Source organism: Stegodyphus dumicola, chromosome 2, assembly GCF_044657685.1.
Source record: "Stegodyphus dumicola isolate Sdum_Otavi_A_Nest chromosome 2, ASM4465768v1".
Classification (NCBI taxonomy): domain Eukaryota; kingdom Metazoa; phylum Arthropoda; class Arachnida; order Araneae; family Eresidae; genus Stegodyphus; species Stegodyphus dumicola.
In genome coordinates this window covers 22,757,740-22,785,293 of record NC_140769.1, presented here as the reverse complement: position 1 = coordinate 22,785,293, position 27,554 = coordinate 22,757,740, and the positions used below count along the sequence as shown (strand labels likewise).

Here is a 27,554-nt window from a genome sequence, read left to right as displayed (position 1 = left end):
TTTAGCGGACCCAATCTCCAAATCCTGGGTGTGGAGAATCATCATCCACCTTTTAGTTCGGGCATCACTGTCGAGACATTAGATTTTTTGAAGCAGGAATTGTGAAAAATGAGCAATGCCTTCTCCGGGAATCGAACCACGGACCCCTGCAATGAGAGCCCAGCGTTCAGACCACCTCACTACGAAGGAATGCCAAAAAAGCGGGAGAAATACCTTATACTGTAGGCACAAATATCTGATGTTAACACTACATGTCCTATTAAATTATGTATATTTTTTGCTGCATTTCACTTAAGCTTATTTCATTAGAAGTATATTTTTTATTCAATAAATTTTCTCACATTGCGGCAACGCGAAATTGCATAAAAATCTCAAATCATCTTGATTAAAACTTGTAAAATACACGTAAAACATAAAAGAGAACGGAAACAGTTAAAAAGAGTTCAATTTTTATAGAATTAAAATCAGAGTTTTTAGGCAAAAACAAGCAATTCGGCCAGCGGGCATGAAGACAGATTTTTCGGTCCGCAAGACTAAAAGGTTCCACTCGGCAAAAAGGCACTGAAGTCGGTGCAAACACTGACTTAATTCGCTATTTTACTACCCAAGTAGCACAGAAACGTCGTAACGACGTTGCAAGCTCGTCACGGATGTCGTTTCAAAAACGTTGCAATATATCGGTTTTAAGACGCCCAGATGTCCGCGAACATCCACTGTTTTGCAACCGTTGCAAAGACGTCTTTATTACGTCTTTGCACATGACGTTTTTGTCGCATAGACGTCGTTATTGCGTCTTTCGCAGGTGATATTTTGGTTATGAAAGCATCGTATGACGGCGTCTCAAAGAGCGTAAATGTTCGCAAAATTCCACCTTTTTGCAACAGTTGGGAAAATGCCATTATTATGTCCTTGTGTTACATATTTCTTTATGCAGAAAAATAAGTTTAATAATTAATATAGTTTCCTTCTTTTTTAAAATTTTGTATTCTTTGTATTTTTCTAAAGTTTAAATATTTTATCATTTCTTGAAAACCAGAAGATAGTACAGTTCTTTTCTTTAGACTAAATATGCATAATTAATAATAGCTTTAATTATTTTCAATACTTCTTTTTTAAAATTTTGTATTCTTTGTATTTTTCTAAAGTTTAAATATTTTATCATTTCTTGAAAACCAGAAGATAGTACAGTTCTTTTCTTTAGACTAAATATGCATAATTAATAATAGCTTTAATTATTTTCAATACTTAAAAGTAAAAATTAATAAAGTTTTTAAATTTCTCTTTTGACTAAATATGCATAATTAATAATAGCCTTAATTATTTTCAATACTTTAAAGTAAAAATTAATAAAGTTTTTAAATTTCTCTTTTGACTAAATATGCATAATTAATAATAGCCTTAATTATTTTCAGTACTTTAAACTACATTTTTAAATAACTTAAATTCTAAGTTAGACATTTAGTCCATTTCAGAATGCCATTATTTATAACTTCACAAATAAGTACATGTAATATATCTAAAGGAATTTGTAAATACATATTATAAACATGAGAGCTACTCAATTGATAGAAATTGTTATGTGGTTTAGTAGTAACAACTACCTCGTCGTTTTCGACGTATTTCACAATCAAAGAACTTGTACAGATCTAAAACAAAAAGTTAAGGAAATAAAACTTTTTTAGTATTAACCCCAAATGCTTTATAGAATTACTTTTGAAATACTTGGCTTTAGAACTTTGCGACTAAATAAACGTCAGTCACGTTTAAACTGTTATCTATGCAAACTTCTCAAAACAAGGATTTATTTTTAATGTACATGGTAGAGTTGTTTAAAACTGTTATTTCCATCTATCTTAATGCATAGATATATGTATACATACATATATATATATATATATTCTGCATCTTTTAAATATCTCTACTAGCTTTTAATTTTTTCCATATTTTATTGATATGTGATCATGAATACTTTATAATAATCTTTGAATTTGTCTTCCAATTTTGGTTCGGATAATCCGATTGGTTACAGCAGAATAAAATAAGTACCTCTTTGTGTATTTTGCTTTTAGAATTTTGTACATATTTCTTTCTTTAGAAGGTAATTTAGTTTTATGCCAAGAGAAAGGAACATATTAGATGAGAGGATTTAAATTATAAAGCATTATAGAATGAACTAGAAATAAATTCGGAAGCTTTGCCAGATGTTACAGTTTCATATACATATATGTTTGGCTTAAATACCCAACCTAAATTTGCGAATTAAAATGTTAAAGCTTGAAACGTCTAGGATTTTATTTTAATGATACAAAAATTGGTTAAAAATGAGGATACAATAAGGATTGAAACCCGCTTTCGCAAGTTCGTGCTCAATCTCCTTGAAGAGTAGGTAAGTAAAAATGAAATTTTGGATATTCAGTGAGACTTCTGAAATTCAGTAAATTGGATAACCAATTTACTGAATTTCGGAAGCATGTATTGTCGCGACCTCTAATTTTTCCTTGATGGTGCTTAATTGGCAATGAATTAATTTCGGTTTGCACAAATAGATAGCGTTATGTACGTTTTGTTGTTTTTCTGCCAATCTTATGAATTTTTAGTCCAAAGTGGCTTTGCACCTGGAGGATTATTGTTTCCATTTAGCGATTTTGCGTTGAATCACTATAAATGCCGTTTCACTTTTCAAACTGTTGCCACCAAATGTTAGAGTCCTGCATTATACATATGAAGAAATTAAATAATGATAAATGTATGTATATTTCTCGCATTGTGATAAAACAACGGTACATAGAGCCATCGAATTTTGAATGGCATAATCCTCCTACGAATATGGGCATGTGGAAGACCGAATTTGAAATTTGGAATTTATTTTATTATCGATTTTATATTTTGTAAATCTTTAACGAATTTTTGAGTAACAAGCTCAAGGATTTCAAAACGAGCAATGGTAACACTGTACGGGGGAAAAACGACCTTTTTATCTTCAGCGCACGGAACTGTGTATCGAAATTCTAAAGATATGCTCATTTTGAAAATATTTTGCGAGATTGCTATTGAGCTGAATTTTATGGTTTAAGTGCAAAGAACATGATATTAAAAAATAAAGGTAACACACAAAACGTTAATAAAACGCCCCTTTGGACGTAATTTAACATCTGAAACCTTTCAGACTTTTTTTATTTATTTATTATTTTTTTTTAGATTTGCCAGCTGATAGTTTCAAGATGCTACAGAAACAAATTCTGTGTATTTTTATTTACAACTGTTAGTTCAGGGACGATTTTAACATGGGGTGTAAAAATAAACATTCTCGACATAATTTACTTTTCTATTGTCAAGAAATCAAGATAGCGTAGATAGCGTCTGAACCTCACAAAGAGATATGTGAAGAGTAATGGTGATTCTGAAATTATTGATGACAAAATTAAAGCTAGAATTGAATCGAGTCGTCATATTACTGTGAGAGATCGTAAAAGGTTTAAATGTATCACACACAGCAACTGATAATCACATAAGATGTCTTAGACTCGTCAAAAAGCTCGAATAGCTGCAAGCTGGGATTTGCATTGATTGAAAGAAATTCACTTAACAAATAAATATTTGCGATACGAATTTCAAACGAAATGTAGTCAACCTTTTTTAAACAAAATCTCACTGCTGATGAAAAAGTAATCGTCTACAATAACATTAATCGGAAACTATCATTATCCAAACATGATGAAACAGCACAAATCGTAACGGAAGCTAATTTACATCAGAAAAAGATCATGCTGCCAATTTGGTGGGATTATATAGATGTTGTGTATTAATAACGCATATGTTTACTTCCAAAAACGTATGAAATTGAAGGGCGTAATCAAAGAAAAAAAGGCCAAGAATTGACAAATCGTAAAGGAATCGTGCTCCACCACGATAGTGCGAGTTCTCACACATCTCCAACAACACGTACAAAATTATTGGAGTTTGGTTGGGAAGTGATGTGTCATATTCTATTTCGCCCCAACCTTGCCTTAACGGATTGTCATTTATTTGGAAGCTAACAAACCATCTTCAATGTAAAAAACTTCAGTAGTAACGATAAGCACAAATCGCACATGGTTACATTTTTTGCTGATAAAAACCAGTAGTTCTACTAGCGCGAAATGATGAAGCTACCAAAAAGATGGCAAAAGGTCATCGAACGGAAGGGAAGATATTCGATTAAAGTATATTTTTTGTTTAGAAACCTGACACATTCGCAAAATACAAAACGATGACTTACTAGAACCATCAAAGACGGAACATATTTACAGCCCAAAGTAGCGTTAGCTCAGAAGGGTATCATTCGAAACGGCGTTTTGCGTCGAATCACTATAAAAGGCTTATCACATTTCATATTGTTGCCATCAAATATTATCGCCATGTATTATATTTAAAGAAATTACATAATGGAGTATCTTCATGAATGTATGCATCAATTTGCATTTTAACGATGAGCATGATATGCAAAATAAATTCTGCTGCAGCTTGATGTCATAGAATATTTTGATACGAATAACCTATAAATATAGCGTGCCTTTTAATTAAATGATCAATGCAAAAGTTGAAGATTGTTGGGTTTATTTAATTTTAGATAATTAAGTTCTGTTTTTGCTTACTTAGAAAAAGTGTTAAGGAACCTGCCTTTTGATATACACTTTGATACTTAGGTAGGTATATTGGCACTCAGCAGGGTAAAAGCTCCTTCTCTTTGCAGTTCATGACTGAGTCCCAAATTAGGCATACCCGTAATGAAATCCGCAGAGAGAATTCTACGAATGAGGCAAATATCAAGGGACCTTTGTATAGATGGTCAATGCAAGGGTTATGATCATTGCGTTTTTGATTTTAGGTAGTTAATTTGTTCTCTATTTTTTTTACATAATTCTGTTTTTAGTTTATTAAACTTAGGGAAAGTGCCAAGTAGCTTGCTGTTTCATTGGATGATCAATGCAAAAGTTTCAGGTAGTTGCGTTTATTTAATATTAGGCTGTCTACAATTTTTTTAACAAATTTCTCCCGTTTTTAATTTCTTATACTCCAGAGAAGCATCAAGAAGCGTGCCTTTTCGTTAGATAATCAATGCAAAAATTTGAGATATTTGCTTTTATTTAATTTTAGGTATTCTACAATTTTTGTTTATAAAAGTATGCTCTTCCTTACTTTTATACTTTGAAAAATGGCAAGAAATTTTCATTCATTAAAAGTTATAATTTTTATAAAAACTCTTTTATGCCTATGCAGGTTTTCATTTGATTTAAAATAAAGTAAAAAATAAAGAAGATAGAATTTATATATATATATATCATAATATTGCAAATTGGAGCAGAGAGCGTGGAACAGGTTAATTTTAAAAAAAAAAAACCACTTTTCTTTAAAGGTAGCTCGAAGAAGCTGAAGGTATTATACTATCTAGAAACGCCGAACTGTGTTATACTTAGCCTTTTCCAAAGTATCAAGAGACACCAAACATAGGAAACCTTTCTTCAAGCCTATTATATACCTTTTCATTAGGGTGAAACATTGCTCCATAATACACAGTGGGAACTCAGAATTTATTCTGAACTAAAAGCTGAAGAAGGAAATAAATAAAAGCATACAAAAAAGCAACTAATGCATCTGGGCATAAATAAAACGAAATACACCCTACTAGAAATGGTTTAGCGATAAAACGAATATAAAGCAATTTATCTAAATAATGCTAATTCGTGAACTTTATTTAATTGTATTCATCAGTAACTTCAAACGTTTTCAGAAACGATCTCGAAATTGGATGCATGCATTTTTTGAACTTCTCTTATAAAGTCTACAGAAAATACTTTAAAATTTAATAGCAAATACCGCATTCAGAGTCATTATTTTCATTATTTTCGTTCCTAAAATGTGACCCATATAATCGGCTAACACTGAGGCATATTTTCTTGGGAAGGTTACTTCTTAAAGGGACTAAAGATTACTACTTCCTAAAGAGGACTTCCTAAAGGGAAGTGAAACTTTCTCCATATTTAAGCAGTTATCCAAATCTTAGAGTGTATTGCTTTCGTGCAAGCAGTCATCATATCAATTTAACATTAGAAAATATCAAGGGTTCCCTTACATAGAAAAAGTATGAAAATAGCTCTGAGTTGCTTTCATTTACTAAATCAAATATTCGACAAAACTGCATATGTTCAGAGGGCTTAATCGCACGTCACTTGGTTGATAATGGTTTAAAACTGTGGCTTAAGTGTAAAATATAAAGCAACGTATAGTGTACTATGTCTGCTTTATCTCATATAAGCAGACATAGTGCCCAACCTTGTGCTTGCCGATCGTTTTGTATGTGCTCACCAGCCCGATTAGGTACTATGAACAAAACATATTTTAAAAATAACTATTCATTTACATTTCTTAATTGTTAAAATATGGTAAGCATTTATAGTCATAAGAGATATCTTGCAAGACGATATAAAATAATTGATTGGTAACTGATGAACTTGATAGCGAACATAGAATTTTATTGCTTCATTCCGATGTTAAATGGCTCAGCAGGGAAAAAGTACTTCAACGGTTTGTAGAATTTCTTTCGTCAATAAAGCAGTTTTGGGAATCCGGAAACGAAAGTTGTAAAGAATTGGACGATAATTATTGGTTATCCGATCTGTATTATCTCATCGATATAACAGCTAAACTGAACAAACTGAACAAAGATCTTCAGGGAAAAGAAAAAAAAAACCCTTTTTCAATTGAGTGGAACTGTAACTGCTTTTCAGATAAAGTTGTGGATAAATCAGATGAAAGAAACAAATTTAACCCAGTTTCAGAATTTATCGAGTCATATTAATAACCACAAGACAATTGAAACAGAGAAATACTCGGATAACCTAAACGCACTGAAAAATAATTTGAACTCCACTTCTCTGATTTCTATAAAGTTTAACCAATATTATTATTCATCTCAAATCCATTCGCCATTAATATTTCAGATTTATCATATAAGATTGGAAATATGTTTAACAGAAATGTTTATATTTTGGAAATGCGCTCGCGATATACCAAAATGTGCTCGCAAGAAGCCAAAGGTTGGGCGCCACTGCTGTAGAGTATTCATTAATTTTTATTAATCAGGTATTTATGTTAATTAGCTTACTGCCTTTCTCGTTTCCAATTTTCCTGCCAGAATGCTAATTTCGGGTTCATGCTTATTGAGATGAGGCAGAAAGAGATAGTGTACTTAAAGGAAGGTTGTAGCTGGTAGAAAGAGCATGTTCTCATGAAGGCCACGTTACTAGTTGATTCTCTCGAGAGCAGTTTATCTGAGGCATTGCGTTATTCTTACCATTAGGCTTGTCACGCCGATATCAGGTCTGAGTAAACATGCGCCTTTTCTGTATGTGCAGCCTTTGCTCTACCTTACAATTTACTTAGATAAAACTGAATTCTTTGCTTTTAATTTAAATCATAAATACTGGCTGTTTGCCTAAGCACAAGCAGTGTCTCCTGTTATACTCTCTGAATTAATAAATGGATCTTTTACAGGCGCGTAATTTCCAGGATATAGTGATAAATCGTTCACGTCTTAGAGTTTTCATAGTTTATGTTATCAAAGAGAAAGAAGCTCTAGAACCTTAAAAAATAGAATCTACAAAGGAAATAACAGAAATAATTTTGGAATAAACATGAGTACAGAAACTAAGTTTACGTTTAAACTGCGTGGGAAACTAAATACAAGAAAAAAATATTATTTGGTGTTACTAAGCTATTTCTAAATGGATTCAGATTTCTTCAATGGTTATGTTTACGTCTTAAGTTACATTTGATTTAAGTACTTTTCGTATATGACGTGCAATACTTGGATTAGAAATAATTTAAGGGGACTCGTACACCTTAAAACCCATAAGATCTTCGAATATGTGACTGTTGCAAGAATTGGGATAACTTATATATTTTAAAGGCAATTACTTCCAACTTTTTACAACTGACTACATAATATGGATGCTTTCTGAAATAGTAATCAGAAAGTTTGTGTTGCCACAAATATTTTTATAATTGAATCCGCTTTATGACAAAATTTTCCGCCATGTTTCCACCTTGCGAGCACAGTTTAAAACATTATGTTGCATAATTTAATTCCATATTTAAGATATAGCTTTCATAACATTTGGAAACCACTGTGAACCAAAAATTCTAAGAATTTCATGTTAATTTTTTATTTTATTTGGAGTTAAGTTTATAAAATGTATTTTATTAAAAAAATCTGTAATATTTTCGTGCCTAAAATTTGTTAATATTAAAATATTCATCAGATTTTTTGGTTCATTTAGAAAATAGTGCCCATATAAAGAATTCCATTAAATTTCAAGTATGTACCATTAGCCATTTTTAAAATATCATGCGCGCAAAGTGGAAACATGACGAAACATTTTGTCACAAAGCGGACTAAATTACAAAAATATTTTTGGCAACACAAACTTTCTGATTACTAGTTTCCAAAACAGCTGTATTGTGTAGTCAGCTGTAAAAGGTTGGGAGTAATTGCTTTTAAAATAAATAAAATATCCCAATTCTTGCAACAGTCAAATATTCGAAGAGCATAAGGGGTTTAAGGTATATGAGCCCCCTTAAAAGAAATCCCCGATGCAAGAAAACAAAATAATGACTGCTTCAAGCAGAGATCTGAGAACAATTCAAAAATGTGAAAGAACATGAATTCAATATTCGAAAAGGTTAAATAAATAAACATTTAAAAGTTGATTAAAATTTCGACTTTAGTTCAGCTAAATTTATCCACAATGCACCCTGAAATGGTAAATTAGAATTCCTCGATTTACACCTTCATATTAATAAAAATTTACTTAATTTAGTTAATGGTATTAATTCCAACCTAGTTCTTTCTAACATTTTCAAAATTCTAATATTTACGTTTTGATTTCTTCTTTCTCTGTAGTTGGCACTGTCTTCATTCTCTGACTATTTGGATATTTGGTAACCACCCATCCACTTTCCCTTGTTTGTTGACGGAAATGGCCATAATGTCTGTCGTAATTAAAATCCACAGCATTTAATTTATATCTTAGAACTGCTTTTTGAGTAATTTTGCATGAACTGATATATTTGAATAGCGAAAAATATATGAATGCTATCTTCATAAACTCCATCCTAGCTTTGATCGAGAGCTTCCCGAGGGAAGGAATCCTGGTTCTCGTAACATGATTTTGCTATCACATCAAAAAGAAAAAAAAAATACAAGGCGTTTATTTTCAAAGCAAAATTGAGCAGCAGTGAGCCCTTCCATCATAAAATCCTCCAGTCTTAAAAAAAAATAGTCCTAAAAAGTACATAAAAAAAATCTGAAAACTTTCAGATTTTGTATTACGCCCAAAGGTGCGTTTTTTCTTTAATTCACTGACATATACGCGTTTTGAGAGCATTTGGACTAAAAATATTTGAAAACAGCATATTTTAGAATTTCCGATACACAATCTCGCCAGCTGGAGAAAAATATATTTTGTTTCGTACACTGTGTTGTCACTACTCGTTTTGAAATCGTTGAGTTTCTTAATAAAAAATTCGTTAAAGTTTAATATATCAAATATATTACAAAACAAATTCGAAATTCAAAAATTTGGGCTTTCAGTTGTCCATGTTCGGGTATTCAAAACTGGACAGCTCTAGGTACTGTTCTTTATTCGCAATGCGAGAAACTCAATTACATTGCATATTCTTCATTATTTAATGTATTTAAATATAATACAGGGCGATAATGTTTGATGGCAGCAATTTCAAAAGTGATTCACCGTTTATACTGAATCAGCACAAAATGCCGTTTCGAGACTAATACCCCATTCGTCCATCACGTTTTGAGCCAAAAAATTCCAAGAGAGATTTAAATTTTTTAAAAACCTGCATTCCATAAAAACTTCATAATTGTAAATATCTATGCCTTATTTAACTTAAATACAAAGCTGGGCCACGTCTTGTCTTAGACTGAAACTTGAACTGAAAAATATGTGCGTTCAAAGTTTGGTAGTTATAAGAAGCTATATTGATGACATAAAAATGGAAGGAACCGCTGAATGAAATCTATTTATATTTGTCATTTTAGATGGTTAAGAGGGTACAGAGTTAAAAATCGTCAAGAGGCAGTATCTTGGATTCAGGGCTGATTAGAAGGCATCCTTTCTAGCTCTAAGAACATGAAGTAATTTTTCCCGCTATGCCCTTTAAAGGCCAAAATGCCCGAGGCATCCTTTCATTCAAACGATCGCAACCGAAACTGTCACGATTAATATGTTGTTTTCTTCCCTGCCCCTAAGGTATGCAGTAGCAGGTGCACTTTCTCCAAATGCATTGTATCACTTTACTGCAGCTTATTCTAATAGACTAATGGATGCTTCTTTGTTAGGAAGTAGAAATGAAGTCTTTTGAAAATTTCACACCTCTTTGTGCGTTAATGGACGGAAAGAGGAGGAAACGGACTGGACGAGTAATGGATGGGGTTAGACGTTTTCGACATTTTTAAGCTTACAAGTTAGCCAAGGTTTGGATTTTTAACGGTTAAAGTAATCACAGACTGCAGCAAGCAATTTATATGCAGGATCCTCAAACATCTATAATACAGAGGAATTTGATACATAGTCTACTTCATATGAAATAGTTGAATTAAGTTCCCTTCATTTATTCAGTTATAAAATTTGTTTAGAGTCACCTACCTTGAAAAAGGATTTCGTTGACCCCGACGCCACACATCCGTATTGTATCTTCGTCTGTTTGGCGAGGTCATCCGCATTTTCGATTGGTGATTTCATTCGTTCGACTGTTAGAAAAGCAGCCAAATTTGCGGTATACGATGATATCATGATAAGTGTAAAAAACCACCAAGTTGCTGCGACAACCCTTGTTGAAGTAGCTCTGTAAAAAAAGAAAGGTGTAATCTTTTAAAATATCTGTAGTAAAAGTGTGTGACACAAAACTTTAAATAAATATTTTCAGACGAAGTTTGAATACGTTAGTTTTAAACTGGGTTTTTTACTTGTAATACTTGATGTACGTGTGAGTAACACGTGCATACGAAAATATCCCTAACATTAACTAGGAAAGCCGAAATCTTAGTTAAGATAGACAGGTTACAATTAATAATCAAATTTAATAAGGAAAAGTAACAGTTGCCGGGTACATTATAACGGCTTAAGAAATTCAGAGCACAGTACAGATGCGAGTACACAAGTTCTCATATCTCGGCGAAGCAGAGACGCACACATTTGTTGAAGTAGTTCCACTTGACTGCCGGGGAAAATTCTTCTCTCCCCGTCAGCCTGTAGGTTTGCCAAACGGGTTTACTGTTTCGCCAATTGGCGCTTTTCTGTACAGTTTTTAAGTCCGTATCGCCTGTTTGGCGCTGCCGCTGCATACTCCCTCCGCAGTGTCAACGAAATGTGACATACCGATGCGGGGGTCGGATTAATCGTCCAGAACGGGTCCGAAGTTTTTTTCACACTCTTGGAAGCAACTTGAGAAGAGTCCATAGTTACAAAAGCGGGTTTCAGTCTATCTATGGAGATCGTTTGCTTAGTCCCTTTTATTTCGAAATCAAACGTTTTATCTTGTCTTTCTAGCACCTTAAATGGTCCATCATAAGGAGTTTGAAGTGGTTTTCTAACTCCGTCGTGTCGAACAAACACATATGTGGACTTGGGAAGGCGTGGATGAATGAAACATGTTCGCTGGCCGTGGCTAGAAGTCGCGGTCGGGCGGACACTGGCAAAGTGAGATTTTAAATCCTCCACAAACTGTTTGGGGGACGCATCCGGAGGTGTCGGATTGAAAAATTCTCCTGGGAGACGGATAGTCTTTCCATACACCAGTTCAGAAGTGGTTGCTCCTATGTCCTCTTTGAGAGCGGCGCGGAAACCCATCAGCAGCGTTGGAAGGGCAGCCACCCAGTCACTGGTATCGTGCGCTTTTAAGGCAGCTTTCAAAGGACGGTGGAATATCTCGATCAGTCCATTCGCCTGTGGGTGGTACGGAGACGTCCTGATCCTCTTGATTCCCAATAATTGGGAAAGGGCTCGAAATAAGCCGCTTTCAAACTGTCGCCCTTGGTCGGTAGTAATAACAGTCGGACAACCAAATCGAGTAATCCAGTGGTCATAGAAAGCCTGTGCTACTGTGCGTGCTGTTATGTCTGGTATGGGTACTGCTTCGGGCCATCTAGTAAATCTATCTATCATAGTTAGACAGTAATAATTATTTTGAGAAGGAGGTAGGGGAACAACAAGGTCAAGGTGGACGTGATCAAACCTCTGTGATTGGTCTGGAAACTTCATTAACGGGGTTCTAGTATGCCTGCTTACTTTTGCTTTCTGGCACGGAATGCACTGCGGTGCCCATTTCGCGCAATATTTGCGGATGGAAGACCAAACAAACCGTGAACATACTAACTTTGTTGATGCGCGAATGCCGGGGTGAGACAATTTGTGCAAGGTGGCAAAAACGTTCTCACGGAATGCCGGAGGAATGTAAGGACGGGCGTTACCTGTTGACACATCGCAATATATCGGTAAGCTACAATTCGGTAAGGTAACTTTTTTGAGATGTAGAACTTTTGACTCTTTAAGCAATGTTTGTAATTCTGGGTCGATTTCTTGCATTTTAGCGATTTCCTCATAGTCGATAGGGTTAGGCATGCTTATTGCTTCTATACGCGAATGTACGTCGGCAGCGATATTCTCCGAACCTTTTATATGGCGAATTTGAGTGGTGAATTGTGAGATAAAGTCTAACTGCCTAGCCTGACGAGGTGAACACTTATCCAAACGCTGTCGGAATGCATACGTGAGCGGTTTGTGATCGGTGATTAAAGAAAAGTTCCGTGCTTCCAACATATGCTTAAAATGCCTAATAGCAGCATAAGCTGCCAATAGCTCTCGATCATACGCACCATAGTTCCTTTCCGCCTGCGAAAGCTTTCGTGAGAAAAATGCGAGAGGCTGTAAATTTCTATCAACTATTTGTGATAGCGTTCCACCGATCGCGAAGTCTGACGCATCAACCTGTAACACCAACTGGGCATCTTTCTTCGGGTGTGCCAAAAGAACAGCATTAGCGATTAGCTGTTTGCACTTTTGAAATTCACTCCGCGCTTCCTCAGACAAATTCAGGATTGTCTTATCATTTTTCTTAGCCCCTTTTAAATACGAAGTTAAATGTATTTGATTCTGGGCTACGTTGGGTAAAAATCGACGGTAAAAATTTAAAAATCCTAAAAATCTCTGCAAATCTTTTACCGTTTTAGGAAGTGGGTAGTTAAGTATCGGTTCCACTTTGTTCGTCAGAGGCTTGGTACCATCTTTATTGATTATATGGCCTAAAAAGATATTTCCGGAACGCCGAAATCACATTTCGAAGCGTTAATTGTCAATCCATATGAAGTTAATCTTTCAAAAACAGTACGTAGGTGAGATTTATGCTCATCTTCCGTATCACTAAATATCAAAATATCATCTAAGTAGACGTAGGCGAATTTTAGATCTCCAAGAATTTCGTTCATAAACCTTTGAAAGGTTTGAGCTGCTCCGCACAGTCCGAAATTTAAAAACGGAAATTCGAAAAGACCAAATGGGGTGCAAACTGCAGTTTTCGGTATATGATCTGGATGGACTGGTATATGATGATATGCCCGAACGATATCAATTTTTGAAAAAATTGTCTTTCCGCTAAGCGTATTATTAAAGTCTTGTAAATGCGGGATAGGGTATCTGTCGGGTTCGGTGCACGCGTTTAGTTTTCGGTAGTCTCCTACTGGCCGTATGTCTCCCGAACTTTTAGAAACTACATGAAGAGGTGATGACCATGCTGATTTTGATGGTCTACAAATACCTTGATCTATCATAAATTGAAATTCTTTTTTTACTGCTTCGTATAACTTAGGGCTTAACCTACGCGGTTTACTGTGCACAGAAGGACCGTTTGTTTCGATGTAATGAACCGTACTATGCTTTACTCTACCCGAATCGGATTTTAACTTCAGTACTTCCGGAAAGTCTTTCAAGATTCTGTGATATGGTGAATCACCAGATATTAACTTTACCGAAAAATAATTTTTAGAATCGGAAAGAGAACCAATACGAGTTAATTTCGTAGTATTATCGATAAGCCTACCTCGTTTTAAATCGATTAAAAGATCAAAATGCCTCAAAAAGTCGGCTCCTATTATAGGCACTGGTACATCGGCGATTAAAAACTTCCAAGAAAAGTTTCGTCTAAGTCCTAAATTCACAGTTAACAATTTTGTTCCATACGTAGAAATTCTGGAATTATTCGCGGCAAATAATTGAAGCGAATCAGGATGCATTTTCTTAAACTTAGAAGTCGGTGTCACACATGAAACATCCGAGCCCGAATCAATCAAAAAGTTTAAATTTAATCTGTTATCGTAAACATGTAAACGACATGAATGCGCGACTGCCGATGAATTTCGATCGACAGCCGCTACTACTAGTTTTCCTGGGCCGTAGTGTTCTGAGAAAAGGAACAAGGTGCTCGACATTTTCGTGCATTATTACGCGAATGAAAATAACAATAATTGTTCACACGCTCTCGGGAATGCCCACGCGAAAAACTACGTGCTTTGTTATGTTGATCCCGGGGAAATTATTCCTCGTTTTTCCGCGGGAGAGTCGCTCGACTTGTTTACTTAGGGCAGAGATTTCACTCCTTAAGGCCTTAAGCTCCTCGGGGGGGGCACCAGAATCGTTAGGGTTTCTGGGGGAACTCGCCGAAGCTGCCTGGACCGCGAACACGCTGTTGTTCGTTGGCGTGCGCACTTCAGTTATCTTATCAGCCATTTTTGCTAAATTGTCTAAGGATTCCGAACTTATTGATAAAATGGCATGCACCTCGGAAGGTAACCTTTGCAGCCATAATGATTTTAAAAATTCGTCAGTTATACAGTTTCCACCTAATTCTCTCATTTTTCTCAATAAGTGAGATGGTTTGTCGTCCCCTAAATGCAATTCAGAAATAAGTCTGCGTATTTGCTCGCTTTCCGAATCTGAGAATTCTACTATTAACCTAGCTTTAAGGGCATCATATTTAGCCGTCGCTGGGGGATTAAATAAAATATCTGATACTGCGGAAAGAGTTTCAGAGTCTATCGAAGAAACCACATGGTTGTATTTTGTACTATCGCTACTAATCTTCGCTAAAGCAAAGTTACTTTCAACTTGAATAAACCAAAGTTTAACATTTTTTTTTTCCATAAAGGGGGAATTTTAACTGCCACGTGTGAGATTTGTGGCTCCTGAACCGCCATATTCCATTCCTCGTTGGTTTGGCCTTCCGATCCTGGCATGGTTGCCAATTATAAATATATCGTAAATCGTAAACTTAAGGTTTTGCACTATACCTTATCAAAACAGTATCAATTTAGAATAAAATAATGAAGACATTCAATATCTCAATAAAAGTGTGAGCACAAATATTACCCAAAGATCAATTTTAAAAAATCAATAATTAAATTAAAACTATAATTTTAGAGCAAAACATATCACAAAAACATAATTAAGACCAATCACAGATAATTAAAAAAATTTGACCACATATCTGTAAATCCTCCTTAAGTGTGATAAACCACGTGTAATCCGTACGATAAAATGAGGAGGAAATAAATAGGGTAGAGCCTTTATCAGTCATAAGGAAGAGCATTGGCATCAAAATAAGGCATATTTTTAGTTTTTTAACAAAGATTGAGACAGATAGTCATTAGGGATCGAAACAGAAGGAGCGAGGGACAGGGTCACCAATGATGTACGTGTGAGTAACACGTGCATACGAAAATATCCCTAACATTAACTAGGAAAGCCGAAATCTTAGTTAAGATAGACAGGTTACAATTAATAATCAAATTTAATAAGGAAAAGTAACAGTTGCCGGGTACATTATAACGGCTTAAGAAATTCAGAGTACAGTACAGATGCGAGTACACAAGTTCACATATCTCGGCGAAGCAGAGACGCACACATTTGTTGAAGTAGCTCCACTTGACTGCCGGGGAAAATTCTTCTCTCCCCGTCAGCCTGTAGGTTTGCCAAACGGGTTTACTGTTTCGCCAATTGGCGCTTTTCTGTACAGTTTTTAAGTCCGTATCGCCTGTTTGGCGCTGCCGCTGCGTACTCATTTTAATTGTGTGCCTTCTAAACATTTACCAGAGTCTGTATGAAATCTATCTGTAAGACTTATGCCGTTACTCCATTAGTTTATTATTTAAAAATTAAATGCCTAAATTCGTTTCCATTATTCGTTTTTATTTTAGCTCAAAAGAGATGTTAGACCCAAATGGTCTTAAAACACAGTACTGAAACAGTCTTGGGTAGTCCTGCAACACTTAAATGCGTTGTATAACTTTTCAAATTGCTATCACCAAATATTATCGCCCTGTATTATATACCAAGCTAGGTATACCAAACATTAATCAAATTGCGCAATTTAGCGCCTTTTGCCTTTTTCACGGGAGCCAAAAAGTAGTCTTTTTGCGTCTCGGTCCAGTAGCGCATGTACTCAGTTTAAATCTAACATAAATTCGTGAAATTACAAATAAAAGAAAAATTGCCAGTAAATCACTACAAATATAAAATATTGTGCACTCCAAACCCATGTCACTCCTCGACTATCGACTATGTGAAAAATATACCAAGAAGAGTAAAAGGAGATTGGTGGAAGTCCGCATAAATATTGTTCCTGTTAGTGGAGTGCTGCTTGTGGAGCGGTGCAATATTTCTTGCTGAAGTTACAGTTACTCAAGCTGCTTACTGTTATACAAATAACCATGCGGTTATGGCCATATTGTAACTGTTACAGAAAACACAGTATTGACTTAGGTCGCACGAAGCTGAGGCCGCCATTACTTTTATTTATTTTTTCTTTTTTTTGTGTGTGTGTTTGTTTAGGATATCTTATTTTGTATTAAGTTAAATAAATATTACGTTTGTTTTAAAGAGTCTCGTTTCCTGGATAATTTATTTCTAGATTCAATCAAAGAACAAAAATGAAAATTTTACACGAAAAATGAATTTATGTTAAAGATATAAGCCCCATTTCTCAGATTTAATTTCTGATTTGAGTATTTTTGATTACTTAATTAATATTGCGCAACGTAATACATTATTTGAGATTGCTAAACTTTTCCTTACATACACATCTGTATATCTGATGTATTTACTTTCTGTTAAACTGTTAAGTCCCTTTTTCTAAATTTAATTTTTCATTTGATTATTCTTGATTATTAAATTAATTTCCTTACAGTCCTTGATTTATTTCCTTACAGTTATTGAGAAAAGCATTGTTATAATTTGGAAGATAACTAGAAATAAATAGTACGTGACTGGCAGCAGTTTAATATTAGGTATGATTTTTGAACCTCGAGCGTTGCTTTCAAACATTAAAAAAGAGACAAAGGAAAACAATGAATGATCAAAGCTTCAGCAGTTGCTTCAGAGCAGTGGATTAATTTCTCGGTTGGTCACTTTCTTTCCAGTTGGTAACGTTTTTTTCCATTAAATCGCATTCCGGATTAAAAAGCTTCAGTTTCCATTGATTCGCTTTCATAAAACTTTCATGTTTGTTATCCGCCACTAAATATAATTTTTATATGGATTTGTTTCTTGAGTTCAGTTATTAACCTAATAATATAATTTTACTTTAATTTAGAAATATATTTTTTCTGTTTAATAAAAAAATTATCACCATTTACATTATTTTAGGAATAAAAACGTAGTACAAGATGTGGTGCTTTTCGGGATGAGTGACACAATACGTGATTGTAAATTTAACAATTTCCAGAAACACGATATTTATGTACAAAATATTTACATAGTGATAGATTATGATTTAAGAAATGAACTCCTTTTAAACTCAGGTCTTCCTAATACCCTACAAATTTAATCAGCCACGCTGGCTAAACTCAAAATTTGAGTTTATGCGTCAACGCCGTACCAAAAAGTTCTTCAGACAATTCTCGTCTGCCACACATTCTGTCTGTCTGCTGGATTTTCGCCGCGATGTAGGGCAGCTGATTGGTTGTCCGCAGCCAGATACATGAGACAGGGATAGTAGTTTGACACAATGTTTGGTAAAATATTTAAATAATAAATTTTAATTCGTTTATAGCTAATCATCTTATACGATTCCGCTGCCTCAAAAGGTGAAATGAAACAAACTGCTTTTCTTTGTAAAACTGTAAGATTTATGTTAATTTACAAACGGTTAGCTCTAAGTCTTCCGCTCTCTTTATCGTTTGATCTTCTGTCCAATCTTGAAGCATATTTCAGTTACGCGAGGAAGAGGTTTAATTACATCGCATGATTAGTGAGGATTGCCTTCAGCGTAAACAAACTGCGGATTTCCTTGCTGAGAAATATTTTCCATTTTCCATGTACTGCTTCCTGCCGCCAAATTACAGAATTCTGTGAGACATGAATTTGACTTGCCGAAGTTAATGTATATTTGGTTGAATTGACCTTAAATGTTCCCTGCTTTAAGACAGCTCTCCTATTTTAACATATATTCTCTTGTAATCTAATTTTCCAATATTCTAATATTCCGAAATCTCATATGAAAATCTGGATATCTTATAAGGTATTTCTCCCACCTTCTTAGCATGCCTTCGTAGTGTGGTGGTCTGCACACTGGGTGCGTATTCCACAGATCCGTGGTTCGATTACAGGACAAGGCGTTGCTCATTTTTCATCTCTCTTGCTTCCAAAATACCTATGAGAGCCGAATGCGGTTACAGCTAGATATAGCGTCAATTACAGTTATTCAGTTACAACACCCATTACAGTTACACATGGACCAGATCAAAATGTTGCCAAGTTTGATGACACAATTTAGTCTCCTAAACCATCGCCAGCTTGGCGATTACTCGCTAGTTTAGCGAGATAGCCATTTACTCGATATTAAACAAACCTGACAATTATTTTTATTTTTATAGCAAAGTTTCGCTTCGTTAGATTTTCATACTACATTATGCAAAAAAAAAAAAAAAAAAAAAAAAAAAAAAAAAAAAACCCTACAAATTTACATATAATTTCACTAAAATTAATTACGTGTGCACGAAATTGGTAACGATATATTTTAATAAGTCCAATTAAAGCCATTTTAGAATGCTTAAATATCTAAAAAATGCCTTAAATCTTAAAATAAAATATTTCCAAGCTTATAGGGATAGTCAATATTCACCTGCATTTATAAAACTATAACGTTAGATTTGTATACAACTAAAACATCGTCTTATTTTAATTGAAGCAAACATTTCCTTTCATACATTCGTTCGAAAGTCACACGTATGAAATTTAATCCGAGTCTCTAATTAGTAGAATAAATGCATAAGCACTTTAAATAAATAACTTAATAAAATGGCACTTAATAAAATGACTTAACAAAATGACTTAATAAAATTAATTTGCTAATATTTTCAAATAAAGTACTAGTAGTGTCTATGGTCGTTCTCATTAATGGAACATAAAGATTAATATTTCCTTTTTAACAGTTTTATAATAACTAACGCGATTCTGTTCTTTTAAATTTTAAAAGTGAAATGAAATATTTTTAAAACAATAAATACGGTATTAGGTTACAGAATGAAAATTTAACGAGTGAATTAATTATTTATTAAATTAAATTTAAAAGATTTTGCTTGAAATACATAAATATAGAATCACAGAAATATACATTTAATTTTAATGGATCTAGAGAGCTATATAGTAAAGAAATCTTTAATACATATATAGCACATATTTATTTTATTCCAAGGGAGCATATTAATTAAAATTATACCCATTAAAGCAAAAACATTTGCAATATACCCATTGCAGCTACTCAGAGAAGGAAAAATGATGAGAAAGGAAAATTTGTTTTGTTTTGTATCGAGAACCTTTTCTGCAATACTAGCGATTTATCTCAGAAGCAATATCTGCACACCCTTTCCCATATCAATCACCAGACGAATAAAAAACAAGATCATCGATATGAAAATATATTATGAATTATGAGTTTTCTGGAAAGTTACTGAATATTTTTATTGGCTTCATTTTATTCCTTTAATGAGCTGTTTAGCTTGCACAACGGATTTCTTCAATGCCTACGGAATTTAAAAGTGTGCTTTTTAATAGTTACTAGTCAAACCTCTAAAGCTTAAAATTTTAATTATTTTTTCCTTGGTTCCGAAGTGTCACTTTCTTCTGTTCGTGACTTTTATAAAGTCGCAAGTTACGGTCAAATTTCTTTTTGTGCTTTATGTGCTATTGTTCAGATTATTATTTTGAAATTCAATTTTTTATAGAAGTGCAGTTTCCAGAGCATTATGTGCCAATCAAAGTTGCCTGGATAAGCACTTTCTTTCTTTCCACCGACAGCGAGGCAGCCGGTCCACTGGGTAGTTAGCATATCGGCCAGGCAGCCCCGCTGACGGAAATAACTTGATTAAAAAAAAAAAAAAAAAAAAAAAAAAAAAAAAAAAAAAAAAACACTTATATATACATATTGTGTTCAAGACGACTGCTGTGGGCAGTGCAAACAAATGCTGGACGAAGACGATAGTGCAGTGATGGAAGAAGAAGGGTGCATTGCGGGTGAGAAAAACAACACAAAATGTTATCCGGATTTGCTGGTTTCGCTGTTGAAAGAATAAAATTATGCAAGTCGGAAATAACGATCTAGTTTCCTACTGTGCTCTTGAAAATCACGTAACATGCTAATGCAGCTAATGAATCGGATCATGTTTATAAATACCTTATTTTCTCGCTTACCTCCCTTCTTTAAACGGATTTTATTGTACAAAATCCAGAGGAAAATTTCCTGTGAATCATTGAATTTCGAAGAACAAGGTTACAATAAGAATGTAGCAAATTAAAAGTAGTCATGGATAAACTCTTTAAAAGAAGCTTATACTCCAATAAGAATATATAGTAATATTAGCATTATAATATCTGATGGATAATGCGTTGATATCTGACGATACTTGAGGCGGCTGCACGACGTGTTCCGCTCATTGAACGTTCGTGTTCCGCTCAACTACCTAGTAAAGCCCAAGGAGGATCTCGCATGAATATGTCTTGACCGCAGGTCTTGACAGAATCATAGTAGCACGGAAGGGGAAAGTTCAACAAAAGGCCCAGATTTCGAAAGATTGAATAGATCAGCAGCAGATGAGCTCGAACGTAAAGAACAGAAATGGTACTTTCAGCTTTTAAAGAAATCAGTAACTGGTTGGCTTAATTTTTCATCAATAGATGGAGCCAGCAACTGCGTTTTAATTTTTTATTTCAATTTTCTGTCTTAGTTCATTATTTATTGGAATTTTCTAGTCTATGGTTTTCGCTGGATCGCTTATGCACAAACTTGTCCTTCGTCATTTTCCCTCTTACAGCTGAAGGAGGAGGTTCTGCAATAAAAACCTTCGAAACGAGCACTGCAGATTCTGAAAACTAACGCTGATTAGTGTTGCTTCAACTTCTAATAAGTGAAACTACATATTTCGAAAATTTCAAAGTGTGAGAATACCTGCTGTGTCCGAGTAGCTTAATGACGAACACAGAACCTTACAACGACAATACTTACCAACTAACTAACACAACAGATACCTCAGTAATAAATAAAAAACTCAACATTTCTATAATGCTCATATATAACAGCTATATAACCTTGTGCTATTCCTAAGTTTCATAAAACGGCAATTAAATTCAGATTCATAGCAAATTGCACTAATAATTCCAAAAAAATGTAGATTTGTATATTTGCATAACAACTTAAAAAGTATTTGTAACTTAATCTTCACTACATGTAACACAGAATATTATTTTTGTTGGCTTATCAATAATAACCTTCCTGTAATTAACACCTTACAGACTATCAACATACAAAATGCTAACTGCTGTGACTTTGAAAACTTGTATACTTTTCTTCCATTAGAAGAAATGTTTACTAGCCTTTTTGAACTTTAAGAAGTCTTATGTACAATCGTCACTATTCTAGACTTTAATAAATAGAAGAACGTCCTTCACTGCACTATTTTAATAATTATCTTAAATTTGGAAATCAACTTTTTAAACAAGTAACCGATTTTAAGCAACGGGAGCTCATGTGTTGACTAGTATTTGTAGTATCTTTTTGTTTATCCAAGAATTTAAATTTCAACAAATACTACAACAAAAAGATTTAATTTATTATGCACGCACTTTCAGATATATGGACGATCTCATCACTTTTAATGATTTTAAGGAGATAGAAAATTTCCAAATTTATTACAAAATTTTATACTTAACTAAATTTTCACGAAACGTTATTGAATTTCTAAATCTTCAAACAGTTAACTACACACAGATTAAACTCTATGACAAAACCAGGAACTTCATATTTACAACTAATAAATTAATTACTTGGACTTTCTAGACAAACTTACAAACATTTATAGAAAAGTAATTAGTGACACAATCATTAGTCAAGTACAATTAATCAAAAATATTTGTACTGATACACTAGATATTCAGAACGAGATATTAATACTTATTAAAGCTCTTAAAAATAGATTGGTACCAGATAAATGTATTAATTTCTGTCCTAAAAAAGAAGGAGTTAAACTTAATTTAAATCTGCTGACTAATAGGGTTATGATAATTTATTCCTAAAACCTGCAAAAGGCAGAATAAGTTGGATGTTAAAGACTTGTAAATTTTGTAATTAATTTTTGTATATAATGCAAATTACAAGTTTTTTCTGGCATTACATTTTATTATTAACTAATGGGCCTATTTCATATTGCTCAGTCTATTAAATAGCCTTTTACCAGTGAAGATACCTCCTTCTTCTTTATGCATTTTTGACCATTAGCCAGAAATAAATTAATTTCTTCAATATGATAAAAATTATTTACTAAGAAACAAGTCTCTTACGACAGCTTTAACTAAACAGTAAGTTTCTCTCTCCAAATTTATCGCTATTATATTTCAAGGAGAGTACAACACGTCACCAATCACTACCCTCTCTCCAACTAAATGCGAAATCCCTATATTACATTCCATCACTAAATATATGTACATTTACAACCATTTCGTTTTAAATTTTGCCAACAAATAAGTTCATTTTTATGCCCTTTTCGGCATAGATTTTGTATTTAAATACCTAACCACCTTTGATTTTGCATATAAATCTAAAAGATTATAAACTGTTTTTTAATTTGTGTATAAATCTAAAGGAATATAAATTTGTATTTAAAAGTCAATCTTTTGATTTTGCGTTCAGAACTAAAAATGTATTAATTAGTATTTAAATGCCTAATTTTTGATTTAGCGTTTAAATCTAAAAGAATATATTAATTTGTACATATTTTTTTGTTTTCAAATATCTTCTTTTGTACATATTTCAGTTATTTTTTAGTAATTTGTTCAGATTTCAATAATTTTTAATTTTTTAAAAAAATACTGTGAGAGTGTCAGGGAATGTTTTTTTTTTTTTTTTTTTTTTTTTTTTTTTTTTTTTTTTTTTTAAGTAAGTATCTTAGTTAATTCAATTCTTAACAAGTACCTTAAATTAAGAAGAAAATCTTACCTATTTCCATTTTCGGTTTAGCTTATGGTAAGTATTTCGGCTCTAGCACGGTAACTATCTTTCTCATTTTGAGTTTTATTCGTAGTTTATAATTTAACGCTAGCAAAACAATTAATCTGACCCTTATTTTTAAAAAACGAATCAATCTCCCTTAATTTGGTTACTGTTAATTGATTGTGGATTGGTTTGTTCCCCTTGACAAGTCAATTAATCTACGGTCAATAACAATGGCAACCTTTTAGTAATTTAAATTTTACTTTTTTAAATTTAGTTTTACTATTTATAATTTTTCTGGTTTAAAATACTTGTTCTATGCAATTTATTAAAACATTTTACTACAAAGAAGTCTAAATAATTTATACTTGAAATACTAACTCAAATTTATGGAGATTTTATATAAAAAAAAATTTTTCTAAATATATATATATATATATATATACACATACATATATATACATATATACATATATATAATATATTGTAGTTTATATGTATGTAATATATATAAATGTCTGTTGTATTATATATATATATATATATATATATCATTAAATATTGCTTGCTTTAAAAGATCCATTCAATCTTAATTAGCTTAATGTTTAGTGTTATCAAACAAGTGTACGAAATACAATTATGCAATGCTTTCTTGTTTAGTTAATTCGACAGAAGAAAAATTTATCAATCAACTAACCTAAGAATTTCTGGAGAACTAGTTCTAAATTTAGAAATTCGTTACTACAGCTCCAACGAAGCAATTACTATCAAGCTATTGGTTAAGACATGGATTTATTCTAGCGCAAATGTACATTTCGCGACTACTCCTCAATGTATACAAGGTTGCAATGTTCTATTTATAAACACAGCTTATAAATAGAGCTTTCTGGCAAAGATGTCTTTCGTTTGGTAATAACGAGGACAAAATTGTCAACAAAATTACAAGAAACTTGTTAGTAGGACAACCATAAATTGTTACAACATAACGTAGACAAGAAAGATAAATACGATCTTAAAAATGTCTACTTTTAGTAAACCAAATTCGTAAATTCGTTTGAAAAACTGTCTTAAAAATAAATATAAATTGGGGAAAATTATGTATATTTCTTTTAAATCTGTCATCCTATTAAGCAATCTAATATCTTAATATTAAATCTAAATTCATCATGTTACACCGTACACAGTGGTGAGAATTCCCATTGTGCCAGGCTGCTTAAGTGATAAATTAAACATTGCAACAATCTTTAGAGAGGTCATTTTAGAAGATTTATAAGTAAAATTATTGTATTTCTTTTGTAATATGGAAAACCTAAAAGGAAGCTATGCTGGAGGAGTAAGACTACAGGGACAAGTTCATTAATTATTGATTAAAAGGAAATCTCGGTAATTAGGCGACACAACGCCAAAAGTTGCCGAACTTGGAAAATATTTGGCAACATTATGATTCAGTACCTGTATCGCCGTAATAAGTATTCTAAATGATTAAATGTAATTGACCACTATGTTAGCTGTAATCGTAATTCCACCTTGCAAGTGCTTTTCATTAATTTTGAGAAGGAGAAAGTACTAGAAATATGTCGGCAGTCGGTTGAAAATTATTTAAAGCCGAAGTGAGAGCATCTGCTCTCATTTGCTTAGTTATTGTTATTGCGAATTGTAGTTCCTCGTCAACTGAAATAAATCCGAGTTAGCTGTCTCTTTAGATGAGCTTTGCATTGCGTTGTGTTTAACGGTCTTAGTAGTTTGAAGAATAATTACTTATTATACTGTGTGATACTGCGAATAATTGTACAAATAGTTTTATGCAAAATTCGAGAGTTCTAAAATATTTCTTTTGATAAAAATAAATTTTTATTAACACATTATCGCACATGTGCATTCAATCTATTACCAGTTCGTATGCAATGTGTTACTCATGGAAAAGGAATTCCTCTGAAAACTGGGAATTTGTCTGGTCTCGTACATGATAAATGATTCATTAGCGTAATGCAACGTAACATGGAAAATGAAAAAACAGTTATAGATAAATTTTACTGATATATATTTTATTTATTTATACAAATTATTAATTTTTATTTATTTATACATTTGCCAGATATTTGACCCTTAAACCGTTAGTCTTGATCTTGCTTCCCAATACTTAACAACGATAGAATTAAAAGATAATAGTGTATTCGTCAATTTGGTCCTTATCCATACACTGTCCAAAGTTACAGAGTACAGGCTGAGAGGTCCTTAAGTCGAATTTTAGAAAGATGGGCCTAGTCAAACGTGCCCAGTCAGAAGATGAAATTACGCCACGGCTACAGGACGAGGAAAAATCTGAAATAACTGGCTTTGAACTAGTGAGACACTCCCAGGCCTTTCCCTTAGCTTCATTTAATATGCAGCAATATGTTGTCAAAAACGAACTGCTGTGTAAAACTGCAGTATGCAAATTAGTGGCGCTGCAATCGAAATACGACGTCTGCGAGGAGTATAAAATTGCATGTTTCAGAGCAAGTCTACAAATTTCGTTGTGATAAAGGGATAAAAACTCCGCAATAGCCAATTTGTAACAATGATGTCCAAGTATCATTTGCCCAAAGAAATGGGATGCAGAGCTATTGGGAGACTAGAGGCAGGAAAATGTCAGGCAGAAGTAATCGGATGGCTAAATGTGAGTCCTGTTCAGAGACTCCTGCAACAATTTCTAACTACACAGTTCGGCATTCTAGCTGTTCCGTCAAGGACGGCCAACCACTACGATGAGTGCCGATGACCAACATTTGTAGTTATGCGCACGAAGAAATAGAACTGCTTCCCCGACTCAGCTCAGAATCTTCTTACCGGAAGTTTGGTGTCAACGTCAATCGCGTCTACAAGGCTTCGCGAAGGATTTATGTATGCGAGACGACAGCCCATTTGTGTGCCGTTCACGTCATGTCTTAGACCACAGATCAAGTTAGCAATATAATATATAATATGTTCATACATTTGGGAGAAGATTAATGTGAAAAACGAAATATTCAACGGCATGGTAGAATAAACGGACATGGTAGACATATAAAGCGAATTGGTAAAAGAGTAAATGTAACATCTAGGTTTACCACTCCTGTTTCTTGACGGTTTTCTGTGTCCACAGTTTTGTCCCACGTTGATCTTTCTTTAGTACAGTACACCCCGCTTAATGTATTTGCGGTTAATGTTATTATTCGGATATTGCAATTAAATTGCTGAAGTTCCACCCGTTTGTATACTCTAAACATGGAAATAGATCACTTACTGCTATCAAAAATTCAGTAAATATGATTAAAATAGTATTATAAAACAGGTTTAGCAAACTGAAGTAAAGTCGCCAAAAAAGCTCAAAACAGACCATAAAAATTGTCGGCCCACCGACAGCCGAGGGGTTAAGTAGCTGAACACTGGTATATCGGTCTGAGGCTCGAATACGGCGAACGGCGAATGTCCGTTTTCATGGTGATCCCCATGTGCAACGTGTATACGAGCAAGTTCCCGTTAGAAAGTCTTCCACAAAGGCATTCCCCCCTTAGACAGATACCTCTCGAATGCTTTAAACTAAGTCAAGCCATAAAAATTACCAAGTGACAGAGACATCTTGTCAAGTAAGGGATGTGACTAATCTCATTTGGCTAACCTCATAATCAGAACAAGCCCATGAAATTTATTTTGGCAAGGAGTACACGATTACGTCTGTCATTGGCAAGAGCCTTACGCACCGTATAGGTGACGGCACCATTTTGCATAGTCCTCCCTAGTTTAGAGAAACAGCATTCCGATGGGTCCGAGGGTCTCCCACTCCCCTTCGCCTATCGCCAAGCTACATAAGAGGACTTTCTGCTTGCCATCTAATTAGAGTGCCTCCATGTTGCAAAGACACTGCACATTTAGAAACATCGCCGGGATTCGATTCCGACCCTTTCAGTATGGTAGTTGGAGTCACCATAACTACTATCTCGTTT

General features: G+C 33.7%; 1 protein-coding gene across 1 annotated transcript in view; it reads right to left on the bottom strand.

Annotated features, from left to right (window-relative positions):
* Nucleotides 1-27,554, bottom strand: part of LOC118197896 (glutamate receptor ionotropic, kainate 2-like) — a 533,731-nt gene that overhangs the window by 25,222 nt on the left and 480,955 nt on the right. Inside the window, exon 12 of the mRNA XM_085809703.1 lies at nucleotides 10,707-10,905. Coding sequence (XP_085665829.1) covers nucleotides 10,707-10,905 — 199 coding nt within the window. The remainder of the gene's footprint in view (nucleotides 1-10,706; nucleotides 10,906-27,554) is intronic.